The sequence below is a fragment of the Lynx canadensis genome, chromosome A3 (genome assembly GCF_007474595.2).
Source record: "Lynx canadensis isolate LIC74 chromosome A3, mLynCan4.pri.v2, whole genome shotgun sequence".
Lineage (NCBI taxonomy): Eukaryota > Metazoa > Chordata > Mammalia > Carnivora > Felidae > Lynx > Lynx canadensis.
Window position 1 is genome coordinate 27,020,553 of NC_044305.1, and position 18,748 is coordinate 27,039,300.

The 18,748-nt window shown below is 39.1% G+C and overlaps 1 protein-coding gene across 1 annotated transcript; it reads left to right on the forward strand.

The window, feature by feature from the left end:
- Nucleotides 1-2,101: 2,101 nt before the first annotated feature.
- On the forward strand, nucleotides 2,102-9,381 carry DEFB125 (defensin beta 125). Its single transcript, XM_030308991.1, has 3 exons — nucleotides 2,102-2,159; nucleotides 8,866-9,189; nucleotides 9,287-9,381. Exons 1-3 carry the CDS (start codon nucleotides 2,102-2,104, stop codon nucleotides 9,379-9,381), a joined length of 477 nt encoding a protein of 158 aa, XP_030164851.1.
- Nucleotides 9,382-18,748: the final 9,367 nt, after the last annotated feature.

The following is an 18,748-nucleotide window of genomic DNA, read 5'->3' on the forward strand; positions in this document are numbered from 1 at the left end:
AGCGTTTGGAAAGGAAACAAGAAAACTGTCTTCATTTGCAGCTGACATGGTAGTTTATGTAGAAAAGACCAAGGAATCTATTAAAAAAAAAAAAAAAAAAAACACCTCCTAAAACTACTGAGTTGAACAAGGTCCAGGATACAAAATCAACACATAAAAATGAATTGTATTGCTGTATACTAGTAAGGGTATGTGAATGCTGAAATTAAAAGTTTCAAATTATACTTACGTGAATGTTGAAATTAAAGGTATTAGGGGCGCCTGGGTGGCGCAGTCGGTTAAGGTTAAGCGTCCGACTTCAGCCAGGTCACGATCTCGCGGTCCGTGAGTTCGAGCCCCGCGTCGGGCTCTGGGCTGATGGCTCGGAGCCTGGAGCCTGTTTCCGATTCTGTGTCTCCCTCTCTCTCTGACCCTCCCCCGTTCATGCTCTGTCTCTCTCTGTCCCAAAAATAAATAAACGTTGAAAAAAAAATTTAAAAAAAAAAGAAATTAAAGGTATTACTTAGGTGGAAATTGAAAAATATTTTAAATCTTGTATCCTAAAAACTACAAAACACTGATGCAAGCAATAAATGCTAAGTGAAATAAGTCAGCCAGAGAAAGACAAATACCATATTGTTTCACTGCTCTGCACAATTTAAGAAACAAAACAAATGGACAAATTAAAAAAGAGACAAACCAAAAGCAGACTCGTGACTTTAGAGAACAAACTGGTGGATGCCAGAGGGGAGGTGGATGGGGAATGGGTGAAACAGGTGATGGGAATTAAGAGTACTTTTATCTTGATGAGCCCTGAGGAATGTACGGGAGGGCCGAATCACTATATTGTACACCTGATACTAACATGACACTGTATGTTAACTATACTGGAATTAAAATTAAAAGGAAAGAAAAAAAACAAACAAAAAAAGGACAGAAAGAAATTTAAAAGACACTTAAATGAAGTGGCGCAGGCATACCTGTTCATGGACTAGAAGACTCAACATTTCTCCCCAGACTAATACACAGGTACAACTCAATTGCTATCATAATCCCAGGAAGATCTTTTGTGGATATGCACAAGACTATTCTAAAATCTGTATCGACAGGGGCGCCTGGGTGGCGCAGTCGGTTAAGCGTCCGACTTCAGCCAGGTCACGATCTCGCGGTCCGTGAGTTCGAGCCCCGCGTCGGGCTCTGGGCGGATGGCTCCTCGGAGCCTGGAGCCTGTTTCCGATTCTGTGTCTCCCTCTCTCTCTGCCCCTCCCCCGTTCATGCTCTGTCTCTCTCTGTCCCAAAAATAAATAAACGTTGAAAAAAAAAAAATTTAAAATCTGTATCGACAAGCAAAGGAACCGGTATACAGCTAAAAAAATTTTTTTAAAGAAGAATAAAGCGAGAAGAATCAGTACACTATCTTAGGACATATACAGTTACAGTAATCAAGAGTATGTTGTTTCGTCAGAAGAACAGGCACATAATCAATGGAAGGTAACAGAGAACCACGTATGGCCGAATAAGTTGTGACAAGTTTTGACAAATTGCCAAAGCAGTTCAATGGAGGAAGGATAGTACTTTTAATAAGTCGTTACTGCAAAAATTGAATATCCACAGTAAAAAAGGAATCCATCTCAAACTACAAAACTTAGACAAAAATGAATACAAAATGGATTTGGCAATCATTCAGATGGAGAGGAGGATACTCTAGTGGAAGTCATGAGCTATTGGTCTGAAATAAGTGGGATCTTCATGTAGCATTCTGCTACCATTGGTGTATATATATGATGCTGCATATAGACAGAGGAGAAGTAATTGGCCTCATCTAGGGTTAAGGAGAACAACTTCCTTTGGGAGTTGTTTCTTTCCATCAGACTCTATACTTCCTCAGGATTGATTATAACTCATTTCACAAGGCCTCAGTTTCCTTTAAAAGTTTCTAGAACAGAGCATGATTTTGTCATGCACACTCAGTGGTGCAAGTTAATGGTTTGGTGTTCTGGATGGTGTCCCCATTTCTGGTTCATCACCCACGATAGGCAAGTAAAGGCGACTATTTAGAGTCCTAGCTGGGCAAAGTGCTCTGGATTCCTCAGGACACAGAGCTTCCTCTCTGCCAGAAGCCATGAACCTCCTGATGCTGGCCTTCATTATATGTGGGTTTCTAAATCTGGTGACCAAAGGTAATGGAACCCTACAACATAGGCACAATGGAACTAGGATGTTGTTGACCTTGGGCTTTCAGGTGTCTTGAGGGGAAAAGAGGGTCTGCAGGAAAAGCCTTGGGCCAATAAAGAACCACAAAAATGGTCTCATTATGGCAGCTCAATGTCCCTACTCTCTAAGACTCTGTTGGAGGCACCTATCATGTTAGGGTATCTTCTTCTTCTTTTTTTTTTAATCTTCTTGGCCATGATGTATTTTTTTCTATTGTTTTTTTTTTAACGTTCACTCATTTTTGAGAGAGCACAAGCAGGGGTGAGACAAAGAGAGAGAGAGAGAGGAAGACACAGAATCTAAAGCAGGCTCCAGGCTCTGAGCTGTCAGCGCAGAGCCCGACGTGGGGCTCAAAGTCACGAACAGTGAGATCATAACCTGAGCCGAAGTTGGACGCTTAACCTACTGAGCCACCTAGGCGCCTCATGTTGGGGTATCTTCTGAGACATTTCTCTAAAGGCATGAATTTCCTCAATCTTCTGAGCAGCTCTTGCTAGCTCTCTCTATAACTAACCAGTGTTAACCAGTGAAATAGTAAGCTTCTCATATTAGATCGATATGAATGGGCTTATTCCTGCTTTTTAGTAATGCTACTTTTGAGAATTATCCACTTTTATTGAAAAGCAATACTTGCAATTGATGGAAAGTATCAGGCACTTGATAGGTTTATATGAGTTTAAGTACTCTCTTACCCTGGAGTAATATTTCTGCAATCTTTCTTTCAGAATCCCTCAATCTTACTAATTTCTTGTATATCCTAGCAGATATAGATAGATAGATAGATAGATAGATAGATAGATAGATAGACCGGTCTTAGATTTTTTTCTTTTTTAGATCTTAGATTTTTTAAAACCCAGTATAAATGAACCATGTGAATTCTTCTGCAAGGTACAACTAATATGTCTTAAAAATTTGTTATCAATATATAAACTTACTTTATTGTTATTAATGGATGCACAAGACTTAAAGAAGGTGGGTGAATTTCTGATTATGAACTATTTGCTGACATTTTGAAAAGTTTTGAAATAGTAAAGGACTAAAAATAAAGTTTTGTTTTGTTGCTCTCCCTCAGATTTCTTGGATACTGTGTGAATAAAAATGTGTAGCCTACTTTTAAATTTTCTATTATAATGTAAGTATTTTCCCATGTATTAAATATTTTCCAACAACTGAATTTTCAATAATTGCACAAAATTTCATTGAATGGATGCTCTGCAAATCATTTATCCAATCTGATAATTGGACATTTACGTCCCTATTTTTGCTAATAAGTATATTTATGTTATATTTACAAATTAGTTCTATATAACCATACTCAGCCATAAATCAAAAATTTTAAATGAAGGATAATATTTAAAGATGTAATTGTTTCTACTTCATTCAGTATGGAGAAGTCAAACTTCATATATATTTATTGTGTATTTTAATTTGTCTACAAATTGTGTGGTTCTGCCTGTTTTTCCTTTTTATTTGGGGGGGTAGCTTTTATTCTGGTTGATTTATAGATCTTCCTTTATAGGTTCCATTTTGAAATTTAACTACTTAATGTATTTGAGTTTATTTTTGTATTTTCAAGTAAGAGAGCATCTGATGGTTTTGTGAAGTAACTTTTTACTAAGCCAAGTTGTCCATCAATGTCAATGGCTATATTTAACTTGGTGCCATCTGATTCTGCATCTGGTATGTTTTAGGCAGAATTCACACACGGGAAAATGTTTTGGCGAATGGCTTATGTGCCCAAAATGATACAATTGTTATTCATATTCTTTAGTTTTATGATTTTGAGATATTGGTGGTGGAGGTCACAAGTTTTAACAACATAATTCCAGACTGAGGACCTTTGGGGAAAAAAACCAAAACTGCTGTCATTCTAAACAAAAATACATTCAATGAGAGATTATTCCCAATTGCCATCATTGCGTTGCTTAAGCCATATTCTTGGAGTTGTCTTTGGCATTTTAATCTGTGACATCTGTATCTATCAGGGAGTCCACTGGCAAATTGTGTCCAGAGCCAACCAATCTCACCACCTCCACTGCTACCACTCTGGTTCAAGTCACTACCATCTCTCACCTCCTATTGCTGTAGCTTCCTCACAGGTATCTGTCCTTCTACACCTGCCTCCTGCAGTCATCTCACAAGATAGCAGATGGCATAATCTACTCCCAAGAGAACTCAGATTATGTACCTCTTCTGCTCAAAACTCTGCAATGGCCCCCTCTTTACTCAGAACAATAACCAAGGTCCCAACAATGGCTCACCTGCTGTCTGTGATCTGTCCCTGATGAACTCTCTCACCTCATCTTCTACTCTTCTAGCCTTTGCTCCCTTCACTAGAGCCCCACTGGCTTCATTGCTCTTCCTCAGACATGCCTGGCTTGCTCAACCCACAGAGTTCTGTCTGTTTCCTCTGCTTAGATGTACTTGACCCAGACTCTGGTGTGGTTAATTCCTTTACCTCCTCCAAGTCATTATTTAATTGTCACCTTCTTTCAAACACTATGCTAACTTCTGTTTAAACAACTGTCAGGGGGTGTCTGGATGGCTCCGTTGGTTAAGCGTCCAACTTTGGCTCAGGTCATGATCTCACGGTTCGTGGGTTCAAGCCATGCGTTGGGCTCCGTGCTGACAGCTCAGAGCCTGGAGCCTGCTTCTGCCCTCCCCTGCTCACGCTCTGTGTCTCTCTCTCAAAAATCAATAAAACATAAAAAAAAGAAACTGCTAGTCTGCCCCCATGACACCCCAAATAGATTCTGCTGAAATCTATTCTCTCTTACTTCTGCAAACCACTATCACCTTCTCACATATAAGGTAATGTATTTGTTTTTCATCGTCTGTCTTCCCCTGCTAGAAAGTAAGCTCTATGTGATTTTTTGTCTGCTTAGTTCACAAATGTACTATACGGACCTAGAATAAAATCTGTATCATAGTTAGGGGCTCACACTTTCTTGAATGGGGGGCATTCAAGAATGGGTATCCTAGAGGAAAAGAAAAATTGAGAAACAATCTTTGTAGAAACAAGGAATGAAGAAGTGATGTCAAAGTTTGTCTTGGAAGAAAAAAGTGGAATGTCTACACTTAAAACTTACAGAAAATTCTAACATGAGCAAAGCAAATCGGAGCCAGTAAAAAAATTAGAGAATGAATCATCGGAGAAGAGGAATAAACTTCTTCGCCCAGGGGAGGCAACAGGAGACAAATTACTGTTATCTCTATATATGTAAACCCATGAAAGGTGCTTTTCATACATAATCAAATTAAATCCAGAAAAGGTTGTTTTGAGAACGGCTTCCCTTTTTTAATACATACCGGGCTTTCTCCAACATAGAATCGTTGCTCTAGCTGCTTCCTCTGCCTAGGATACACTAACCTTTATACATTGCAGGCAATTTGCTGAGAAATACGGTCATATTTACTTGCCTGAAAAATGATCGTAAAATGGAGCAGGCTAGTTTCACTTTACATTCAGATCCTCATCCCTCAAATTATCACATTGCTTAGAAATCCTACCATATTTCTTTTGTGAGCTCATCCTTCCTCTTTCCCAGACAGCTATTTTGTACTGACCTTTGTTTCTCTTTAATTCTCCTGCTCTATTTCTCTACATGACTCTCCCTCCCAGCTTATGACTTTATCCCACACTTCAAGATTTAAAAAATTCAAATAGTCACATGAAAAGATGCTCAACATCACCAGTCATCAGGGAAATGCAAATCAAAACCACAATGAGATACACATTACACCTGTCAGAATGGCTAAAATAAAAAGACAAGAAGTAAGAATGTTGGTGAGGATGTGAGAAAAAGAACCCTTGTGCACGCCTGGTGGGAATGCAAATTGGCACAGACACTGTGGAAAACAATATGGATTTCCTCAAAAAAATTAAAAATTAAAACTAGACTGCCATGGGGTGCCTGGGTGGCTCACTTGGTTGGGTGTCCCACTCTTGATTTCAGCTCAGATCATGATCCCAGGGTAATAGGGTCAAGTCCTGTGTTGGGCTCCACGTTGAGTGTGGAGTCTGCTTAAGATTCTCTCTCCCTCTGCCCCACTCTTTGCTCTCTCTCTCTCTCTCTCTCTCTCTAAAATAAAATTTAAAAAAATAGAAACACCATATGATCTAATAATTCTACTACTGGACATTTACCCAAAGAAAATGAAAACACTAATTTGAAATATATGTGCATTCCTATGTTTATTGCAACATTATTTCCAATAGTCAAGATAGGGAAGCAACCCAAGTATCCATCAATAGACAAATGGATAAGGAAGATGTGATATATATATATATATATATATATATATATATATATATACACAAAATATTATGCAGCCCTAAAAAAGTATAAGATTGTGCCATTTACAGCCAATATAGGTGGACTGAGAGGGTATTTTGCTAAGTGAAGTAAGTCACACTGAGAAAGACAAGTACTATATTACTCCACTCATATGTGAAATCTAAAAAACCGATTAAACAAATAAAACAAAAAAATAAAAAAATTAAACATTCAAATAGAACTTTTTCTTTTTACCACGGTCAACATTCCTACCAGTATGTCTTTGCACCCATCTTCTCTTTCCCTCTTGACATAGCTGAGGACGTGTGCCTTCTCTGCCTCAATCTGTCGAATGTGATTTTGATCCTTGCCAACCATGAAGAACTATGCCTTTTGTCTCATTTCCCTATTCTGCATTAATCTCTCCCTTTCTACTGGTTTCTTCTTAAGCGTCTTCAAACATGCTCTGTCATTTCCCTGAAAAATGCTCCCTTGGTTCCGTATTGTCCTCCAAGAACCTCTCCATTTCTCCGCTCTTCCTCACATGGAACTTAAGAGTTTTGTCTCCAGGTTCTACTTTGACTTCTCTCATTCACCTTTCACCAACTTCACTTTTCTTTTTTTTTTCCCCCTCTCACTCTGAAACCACTCCTCTCATGGTTATCAGTGACAATCATCATGTTAAACACAATGGACACTTCTGCCTGTATCTTACTCAACTTCTCCTCAATATTTGCCTACAAATGTCCACTCACTGTTTTAAGAAACACTTTCCTCTCTTGCATAACCTAGTTACACTGATACAACTTTATTTGTATCCTTTTGGCATTTACCATTTTTCATGCATACTAGCCTGATCTGCACCTTGCAGTTCTCCCCAAAGCATGGTTGATTGTGCACGAAATGCCCCTGTACAGAGCAATCCAGAAATGACAGGGAATTATGAGCTCACTCTGGGATCATCTATCAAATATTGGCTGGCCAGGTGGCAGATAAATACTCCAGCTCCTTTCATTCTCAAGAAGGAGAATTCTGAGGCACTGGCTGCCACAGTTTCCCACAGGATTATGCTCTAGTCAACCACACTGGTAACTAACTCTATAACTCACCTCTTCTTGGCTTTCTTACTTTCCTAACTACCATATTTCCAAACTGATTCCAGATGGAGGAGAATGCCTCTCGGTTCACTTGTTATACTCAAATTTCCCCCCAAGGTCTGCTTTTGGAGAAACTAATCTAATTCTCTAGTGTCTCATTCTCTTGTTTTGTTCCAACTTACCTGGTTGTTCCTTTTGGGTCTTTTCCTCCTATTTGAGCTCTTAATATTGACACTCACCAGAATTTAATCTTGGTCCCCTTTTTATCTCACGTTATTCCAGCTCACTATACTTTATCCATTACTGTAGCCTGAAATATCCATAAGCAACGATTCCAAAATTTACACCTAGAGTCCGAACTTGTCTACTGAGATCCTACAGGTGTTTCCACCGCCTTTTTTGACATTCTAGGTGTATGTTACATGCCCTGAAGTGAATACTTGAGCCTGCCTTTTTCTCTTCCTTCCCAAAGCTTGTTGTTTCCTCAGTTTACCATCCTGCGAATGGCAAGTACCACTAATCTCCCCTATCTCAACAGAAATGCAGGAATGCACTTTGATTTCTCCATCTTCCTCTGATCTCATATCCAAACAACCAATGTCTTAAATCTACCCTCTTTTTCCCACAGTTCTTGAAGCCCCAATTCCAGTCACCATTATATCATACCTAGCCAAAGCTTCTAACACACCTTCCTGATTCTGTTCTTTCTTTTCCCTAATCTAATTTCCATGTAAAATCCAAACTAATCATCTAAAGCATAAAATAAATTAGTTCACACTGTGTTTTGAAACCAAAATGCTTAACAATGGTGTAACATGACTGGGTGATGGCATTGGCCACTTGAAGTTCACTTCATCTTAGGCTCCTTGTCACGTTACACTTCAGACTCATCAGCCTCCTCCAAACACATGATGCAGTTTCTCAGCAGTGGGACTGAGCATTTGCTGATCCTTTCTCTGCTTTCTGTGCACTTGGCTGGCTCCTTCCATCCTTCTTGCCTTGGCTTAAATATTAGCTGTACATAAGTCTCCCTCTCTACCTCTCTTTCTTCCTCCTCCTCCTCCTCCTCCTCTTTCCTTCTTCTGCTTTCCTTCTTTCTCTCTCTCCCCACCCAGCCCCCGTTTCCTTGATGGCATATGACACAAGATTTAACATACAGTTTCATTTTTTGGTCTCCCAATGGCTTGTAGCATTTATCATATTGCTCTAGATGGGTAATGGTTGTCAAGTCTTTCAATTAATGCTTATCATATTGGTGCTAGAGTTAAAAACTTATCCTACTCATTTATTCCCCGCAGCTGGCTGGGAAGTCAAAAGATGTTGGAAGGATAACATCGGGCACTGCAGAAAACGATGTTTTCATGTTGAAAGGTACAAGCTCCTTTGTATGAACAAGCTAACGTGCTGCATTCCCATAAAAGAAGACGACGGATACACTAAAACGCCACCACATCCTGTACCCTTTGAAGAACAGATAACTGTTAATACGAATGATTGGGATTTATTTTCTAATTCCCCCATATCTTGGTTTGATGATGAGGTAACAGTTAACCCAACTATACCTGGAAACCTAAGAGAAAATTCTTCCACAGCTCCGGCACATTCTCTTGAGACCACTGAAGGTACAACTAATTAACATTTCCTCTGGGTATGGGACACTAGAGATATGCACTGGGAATAATATGCAGGGACCCAATCTTGTTGATGTTATTTCACCAGAGACAATTCTATTGGGGATTAGATGGCATGCAGACGGACAGAATGCTACCGCCAAGACAAGTACCAACAGTTACCCTACAGTTGGAAATGTGTAAAGGGAAGTGCATAGAAGACATAGGGGTTCTCTTTATTGGTCTGAAATTCTTTATCTGTCTTCCTCTGATGTATTAAAATATATTGGTCTCAGTGAACATTTTGTGTGTCTGTGTATTTTTCCATACCAAAAAAAAAAAAAAAAAAAAAAAAGACCACAGTTTGGAGCTGCCTTTATGGTTGAGACAAGGATTTTGATTTTAGTAATTCCTGAACCACTCCTATCATATACGGAGGAACCTGTGAAGGCACATAAAAAGTTCCAGACAAGTCCTCCCTTTCCTATATTCCCCGCACCCCCACTTTATTGCAAGTTATGAATTTAAGTCCCTATCTGTATCATAAGGTCAAACTTTGTTTAAGGCTTCAACCAGAAACTAACCCAGTTATAGTCAGAAACCACCTCATTCTGCACAAATACTGTGTTAACTAGATAGAGATGAAACTGTGACTTGCCTTGAGAGCAGCATATGAAATTAATAGCTGCATCACAAATTCGACTCATCTTTCCAATGTTCTTTCCAATCAAAAGTCCAACTTCCCACAATGGTGATCTCACAGCATGCCTCTCCAGATCTTTATCTTGTCCGTGAATGCCTGTTGTGTGTAGGGTTTCTATGCTTTGTGTGCCTGTATGCATGTTGAGTGATGGTTTGTATGGTGACTGATGAGTCAGCAAGTTTACTCTTTGATATCACAAAGAAGCAATTATTAACTCTAAACTTGATTGATTATTAATGTGTTGGGCTAAATCTGGGATGCTACTGAAAGCCACAGTCTCGGGTGCCTAAATGTCTCAGAATCAAGAAGGTTTTTTCCTCTAATTCTTTTGTCTAAGTCAAGTTTTGTCCAAGTCAAGTTGCCAGTGACTGTGACTGCAGTTTGGATATCGGCCATCAGATCACTGACCTTTCAATAGACCTCTATTCCAGTAGATCTTAGACACCCTGTTAGGCTGACAAGCCATCCTAGCTTGCCTAGGACTGAGGGTTGTCCCAGAACTTGAGAATTAGAGTGCTAACATCAAGAAAGTCTTTAGCAAACTAGAACAAATTGATCACCTTCTCTCTAAATTGCTCTTCTCTATTTCTTTGCATAGCGGACACTTCATCACACGGGTCCTATGTGGACTCTTCACAGAGGCAGGCCTCCCTAAACCACCAGTCTGCCTCAGCCTAGACTACTTTTTTTTTCATATCTTTGCTTCAAATGTCAACTCCTTAGAAACAATACTTGGCCATGAGACCACTCCTCACTACTCTATATTATTTTCTTCTTCTTATGCTCTTTGAAATTATTTTGTATATTTAAACAAATTGTTTTTATTTTTCTATTTTATTTATTTATTTTTGAGAGAGAGAGAGAGAGAGAGAGAGGGCAGGGGAGGGGCATAGAGAGAGAGGGAGACACAGAATCTGAAGCAGGCTCCAGGCTCCAAGCTGTCAGCATGGAGCCCGATGCGGGACTCGAACCCACAGACCGTGAGATCATGACCTGAACTGAAGTCAGATGCTTAACTGACCGAGCCACCCAGGCACCCCTATTTTGTATATTTCTTCAGTCTCCTACTGAATTATTGAGTTATTTACTAATTTATGGCCCGTCATCAACACCATAGTGTCCATATAGTCCTAACACCTTGATCTTGTTCATGGCTATGTCCTGACCTACTAGACCAGTGCCTTGCACATGGTGGACGCTCAGTAAAACCTTGAGAACACGTGGTTCATGCAGTCATCTCAATAAATATGAGAAGGTCACACAATATAAATCAGTAGTCTTCAAAGTGGGATACCAGCTACAAAAAGCATTTCCAAGGTGTGCACATTGAGAATTTAAGGAAATAGATTTTTAGACCCTTGATTTCTGAATGTCTTATCACGATCAGAGAATTCTTAACAGGCTTTTCTTTTCTACCTCCACTTTCTCAGTTTCTCTTCTCCCACTCTGAAAAGAAAACTTAACCTCTCACCCATCCTTTATCTGACAATCATGGATTGCCCAGAGTGGACAAATCTCCAAGTGTCAAACCAGTGGATAATTGAAATCTTTGTGCTAGTGTTCACAAGATGAGTAATCATAGACTTTGGGTAACAGATCTTTTGGAAATCCAAGTGACTCAAATTTTGTTTATCAAAGCAATGATAGCAGGAAGAATCAAGCTAATGGTGGATAGAGCTTTGAAATTAAGCTTTTTTGAAGCTTAATAATAGCTTACTAAAGAATTTTTGGCATATAACTTGTAAGGAGTTAAAAAAAGCTGTGTGATCTACTATCTGTGTATTATCTATCTATCTATCTATCTATCTATCTATCTATCTATCTATCATCTGTCTATCATCTACCTGATGCCTAATCTTCCAACTTTTACATCTACCTATTGATACAAATAAGATCTTTCAGTGTTTACATTTTTCAAAATAAAAACTGGGGGAAAAAGTTGATGCTGACTTTCACCTCGTTCCAGTAAAAAGTAGTATTTATCTAAACTAGTAGAAAGAGGGGATGGGGTTCCTGGGTGGCTCAGTCGGTTAGGTGGCGACTTCAGCTCAGGTCATGATCTCATAGTCCATGAGTTTGAGCCCCACATTGGGCCCTGTGCTGACAGCTCAGAGCCTGGAGCCTGCTTCGGATTCTGTGTCTCCCTCTCTCTCTGCCCTTCCCCTGCTAATACTCTGTCTCTCTGTGTCTCAAAAATAAGTAAAAACAAAACAAAACAAAACAAAAACATTTAAAAAAAAATTTTTTTTTAAAGAAAGAGGGGCGCCTGGGTGGCTCAGTTGGTTGGGCGGCCGACTTGGGCTCAAGTCATGATCTCGCAGTTTGTGAGTTCGAGCCCCATGTCAGCTCTGTGCTGACAGCTCAGAGCCTGGAGCCTACTTCAGATTCTGTGTCTCCCTCTCTCTCTACTCCCTTGCTCATGCTCTGTGTCTCTCTGTCTCTTAATAATAAATAAACGTTAAAAAAATTAAAAAATAAAATAAACTAATAGAAAGGAAGCACAATCTATTTACTAACAAGATGCATTTACAGTAAAACAAAGTTATTTTTGGTTGATAATTATTTGTCATGTTTGACAATACATTTATGCATCTTTAATCAATTTTGTTCCAAATATTGCAATGATGGTTCAATCTTGAGTATGTTGTTAAACATTTAGAGCTTTATGTTCATGGAGATTTTACAATAAATCACAATATATATCCATCTTTTGTTACAGGCAAATATGATAGAACGATCAATAATAGACTTTTAAACATAAAAATATATTACATTAAGATTTAATTTTGTGGGGAGGGTGGAATAAAAACTTAAACTGGTGGAATAAAAATTTAAAGAGAAAAAAACAATGTAATGTTTCTATTTGCTTTTCTAAAAAGCTTTTCATATTTATTAAATGAATAATTGCCATTATTATCTATTCAGATTGAATTGAAAAACTAAATTGTAATTTTTACATGTCAATTTTTATAATACACCAGTAATCATATCTTTTTATTATATACATTTATGATGAAATATTTTATTTTTCCGTTTTAAATAGTGTTAGGAAAACCACACCCTCAAAATTCAAAAAAGTTTGAAGACCACTCCTAAAACGTGATATAAGGCTTCAAACGTTACCTGACACAGACCACACCAATCATTCCGTTTTTCCACAATTCCTAGATATTACATTTTCATGAATATATGCTTTCTCCATCATTCAGCATGATAATCTTCATCTTCTTTTTATCTTTGTCCTTAAGGATCCCCCGTAGCTCAATAACCCATCACTTCACTACATGGGAACTGACCTCCAAATTGCTGCTATCTTCATATATAAACATAATATTTGCATTTGGTTTCTTTTTGTAGTTTCTAGCTCCAGTCTGAAATTCCCCATCTCTTGGGGCGCCTGGGTGGCTCAGTCGGTTAAGTGTCCAACTTGGGCTCAGGTCATGATCTTACCATTCATGGGTTCAAGCCCTGCATCAGGCTCTGTGCTGACAGCTCAGAGCCTGGTGCCTGCTTTGGATTCTGTGTCTCCCTCTCTCTCTGCCCCACCCCTGCTCACACTCCATCTCTCTCTCTGTGTCAAAAATAAATAAACATTAAAAAAAATTTTTTTTAAATGAAATTCCCCATCTCTTGAGCTATACTGCCCATGTTACATATATGATTTGATATGTTAGACATATATTTCCTCCATTCTCTGGGTTTCTTTTTCATTTTATTGATCGTGTCTTTTACAATATAACAGTTTTTAATTTTGATGAAGTTCCATTTATCTTTTTTGCTTTTGGTGTCATGTCTAAGAAATTATTGCCTAACTTAAGGTCATGAGGATTTACACCTGTGTTTTCTTCTAAAGGTTTTATGGTTTTAGCTCCTACATTTACCTAATTGATCCATTTTAATTTACTTTTTTGTAGGATGTCTATTAGGTCCATTCAGTCTAAAGCATGGTTCAATTCCAAATTTTTTAAAATTGCTGAAAATTTTTTAAAATTTGCTGAAAATGGGGGTACTGAAGTGCCCTGTTGTCATAATCTTGTCTATTTCTCCCTTCTGACATGTTAATATTTGCTTAATACATTTAGGTCCTCCAACGTTGGTTGTATATATATTTATAATTATTATATCTTCTTGATGTACTGACACCTTTACCGTTATATAATGACCTTCTATGTCTCTTACTACCAGTTTTGGCCAACAGCCTATGCCCCCATTTTCTTTTGGTTTCCACTTGCATGAAATGTCTTCTTCCATCCCTTCACTCTGAGCATATATGTGTTCTTAAAGCTGAAGTGGGTCTCTGGGAGGCAGCATACAGTTGGGTCTGGTTTTTTATAAACCTCTAGCTATTTTGTGCCTTTGATTGGGTAATTAAAACCATTTATCTTTAGAGTGATCATTGATATGCAAGAACTTACTACTGCCATCTTATTGATTGCTTTCTGGTTGTTTTGTATTTCCATTGCTCCTTTTTTCCCCTCTGTTTCTAACTACTTTCGTAAGTTGCTGATTTGCCCTGGTGGTGTGGTCTGTTCTCCCCCTTCTCCCTCCTTTTTTTATCCTTTATGAACCTACTTTAGATGTTTGCTTTGTGGTTTTCTTGAGGCTTACATAAAACCTCTCACAGATAAAACAGTCCATTTTATGATGATAGGAACTTAATCTGCATTAACCTATAAAGTCTCCTCCCTTTTTCTCCTCCCCTTTTATATTTTTGATGTCACAATGTACCTTTTATGCTGTGAATTCATTAGCAAATTATAGTAACTATAGTTATTTTTAACACTCTTTTTCTTTAACATTTATACTTTAGTTAAGTGGTTCATATACCACCCTATTATAAAATTAAGAGTTTTCTATATCTGACTAACATTTTCCAGCTTTAGCAGTGGGCTGAGTACTGTCATATGTTGTCATGTTGCTGGATTAGCATCTTTTCACTTCAGTTTGGAGAACTCCTATCAGCAGCACTTCTTGCAAGGCAGGTCTAGTGGTGAAGAACTTCCTCACCTTTTGTTTGTCTGGGGAAGTCTTTATTTCCACCTCATATTTTGTTGCGACCGGCGCGACAAACACCGAGGTCAGGGTCCTGAGGGTAGGGGAATGCAAGAAAAAAAGAGAGAAGAGAAAGTCTGGGAACAGGAGGGTCCCCTGGGCTGATGGCCCAAGTGACGGCTTTATTGTTGCTGTACACAATCTTTTATAATATAAGACTCTTATGGATCAGGTCATTCTAAGAATAATCAGGTTTCACATAATCACTGCCAACCAAAACATTTAGTTCTGTGTTTCTTGTGAATTTTCTAGACGGGTCACAACAAGACCTTGTTGATAAGATTGCTAGCAAAACACAATTCCCATGTTTGTTTCTATCTGACTCGGGATAGAAAAAGGGAGGTAGTATTACTGCCAACACCTGCAGACCACAGGCTTCAGGAATTAACTTTCTCAGCCTTGACAAGGCTTTCGTATGCCCTTGAAAGTGGGGGAATGGGAGGGGGAACCACCAGGTTGGCTAAGTCAACAGGGAACGTTGCTCGACCCGGTCTCAGCCTGGCACCGGGGCCCGGCCCCCCACAATATCTGAAGGACAATTTTGCCAGATATTCTTGGCAGGCGATTTTAAACCTTTCATCACTTTGCTTATGTCACTCCACTGTCCCCTTAGGGATTCTGCTGAGAAATCTGCTGACAGCCTAATGGGGTTTCCTTTGTAGGTTACACTCTTCACTTACTGGATGCCTTTTGGGATTTTCTTTGTATCTTTGATTTTGAATAGTTTTATTATATTATGTTTTGGAGGTCTTTTGGCCTTGAGATAATAGGGCAATCTATTTATTAGCTTTGTGAATTTGGATGTCTAAGTCTTTCCCCAGGTTGGGCAGTTTTCAACTATTATTTCTTTAAATAAGATTTCTGTCCCCTTCTCCCTCTCTTCTTTCTCTAGATTCCCGATTATTCCAACATTTCCCCTTTGATTCAGTCCCATAGAATGTGTAAGCCTTCTTCACTTTATTCTTTATTCTCTTCTGTGTTCAAAATTCCTATCCCCTAAGTCACTTATAATATCTTCCATCTGCTCTCTTCTCAAAAAGATGTTCTCTGTTATATTCTTCACTTAATTCATTGAATTCTTTAGCTCCAGAATTTCTATTTGGGTCTTTTTTAGGGTCTACCTCTTTGACAAAGAGTTCATTTTGTTCCTGTATTTTTTTTCCCTGAGATCATTGAACTGTCTTACTAAGTTTTCTTTAGCTCATTAAGTGTCTTCAAAACAGCTATTTTGAGTTCTTTATCAACTCAATTGCAGTATTCTCTAACTTTGGGCTCAGCTGTTGGAGAATTATGGATATCTTATGGTGATGGCCGATTTATTTGATTCTTCACGTTCCTACATTTTTGCACCGTTGCTTTCACATGTGAAGCAGCAGAAACCTCCTTAAATCTCTACTGGTTGTCTTCCCATGTGGTATTCCTCCTTGGTGTCAGTTTACCTGGTGTTTCCTAGGTTGTGTACGGGTAGACCAGCACCACTCTTCTTGTTCCATCTTGTGACAGGATTTTTAAGCTTTTATTGTTTTCTCTTGTTAGAACTCACCAGTGTAGCTGCTGGAAACCTCCCTTTAGATTCCAGAAGGGGGCACTGCTGCTCCAGTTTGTGGCTTCTCCTTGCCCAAAGACCTGGGTAGGAACTGCTGTGGCTCCCGTGAGCCACACAAAGATCTGGCTGTGGGGGGTGGGAAGGGGGGTTGTGGGCTTAGCACTGGGTGCACATGGGTGCGGGCGGACCAGGAGAGTCTCCAGTGGGATACTCCCAGAGGTTTGTAGGCAGACTTCCTAGCAGACGCTGCTTTCTCTATAGCGTTTTAATATTCTTATCTGCTTTCTTCCGCGTCTCTCCCCCCAACCCCACCTCCGGCATGGGGTTCTTTTCTCAGTACTCTGGGTTCTTCTGAAGAGAAACAAGTTTCTCCAGCCACAACCCATACAACTAGGGTAACTGGGCACTAACTCACTGCTTTCCACCCAACGCCCCCAACGCTGGACAGCTTAGCCCTGTGCAGTAGCACCCTAGGTGATTCTGGTAAAATTCCCCTCCACTGTGTCCAAACTGATATCCTTCCCACTCTGCTGCTGTGCTAAGCCCAGGCAGTTGTTTTGTGGTTTTTTGTTTGTTTGTTTTTGTAATGCAAGTGCCTGAGTTAAGCTTTGATTGCTGAGGCATCCACTTCAAAGAGGCAGCCAATTCAACAAAGGCTATCTCTAATAAACACATTGCCAGCCACGGAGCTAGAAAAAGAGCCACCACCCCCCCCCCCCCCCTTCAATGAGTTTCCTTTGTTTCAGAGATTTTGGTTGAATTTGAAAACTAACCAGTTGGGACACTAGTTTTTTCTCTCCCCGTGCTTTAAATTCCTGCTCTTATGTTTTAAATTCACCTAGTTAGACCATAATACCCTAGGCCCCAATAAAAGCAGAACCCCAGAACCCTGTGCACACTCTCTTTCTATCCAAGACTTTGCTATGCAGCCTCAGGTGTGCTATGTAATTTCCATGCTCTATAAGTAATGAAACTTTATTTTTTCAAAGTTTCCTGATGGTTATTGCTGAAAGGCACCTTGCAATCATAACCACAAGGGCTCGTCCAACCACAACACCAGTAACTGATAGGCTGAGACTGGCACACAATGCAACACACCTTCAGGTAGGCTGGATTTCTACAAATTCTCTATAGATTGGTTTGCAATTTGTAGACTATCATATAAATGACATTGATCTTAGCAGTGATTTTTTAAATAGGACACCAAAAGAACAAGGAACAAAAACAAAAATTAACAAGTGGGATTATATCAAACTTAAAAGGTTCTGCACGGCAAAAGAAACTATCAACAAAATGAAAAAGGCAACCTACAGAATGGAAGAAAATATTTGCAAACCATATATCAGAAAAGGGGTTAAGATCCAAAATATATAAATAATGCATACAACTCAATGACAGAAAAACAAACAATCTAATTTTAAAATAGGGAGGGGAATTAAATAGACATTTTTCCAAAGAAGACATCCAAATGGCCAACAGACCCATGAAGATGCTCAAGATTATTAATTATCGGGGAACTACAAATCAAAACCACAGTGAGATATAACCTCACACTTGTTGGAATGGCTGTCATCAGGAAGACAAGAACTAACAAATGTTGACATTAACAACTCAGGCAACAACAGATGTTGGCAAGGATGCGGAGAAAGAGGATCTCTTTTGCATTGTTGGTGGGAATGCAAGCTGGTGCAGCCACTCTGGAAAAGAGGACGGAGGTTCCTCAAAAAACTAAAAATAGAACGACCCTACGACCCAGCAATTGCACTACTAGGCATTTATCCAAAGGATATGGGATACAGGTGTGCTGTTTCGAAGGGACACATGCACCCCCATGTTTATAGCAGCACTATCAACAACAGCCAAAGTATGGAAAGAGCCCAAATGTCCATCGATGGATGAACGGATAAAGAAGATGTGGTAAATAATTTGACAATAAATTATATTCATAAAAAAAGATGTGACACACACACACACACACACACACACACACAATGGAATATTACTCAGCAATCAAAAAAGAATGAAATCTTGCCACTTGCAACAATGTGGATGGAACTAGAGTGTGTATTATGCTAAGCAAAGTAAGTCAATCAGAGAAAGACAAGTATCGTAGGACTTCACTCATATGTGGATTTAAGACACAAAACAGATGAACATAAGGGAAGGGGAGCAAAAATAATATAAAAACAGAGAGGGAGACAAACCATAAGAGACTCTTAAATACAGCACACAAACTGAGAGTTGCTGGCAGGGTGTCTGGTGGGCGGAAG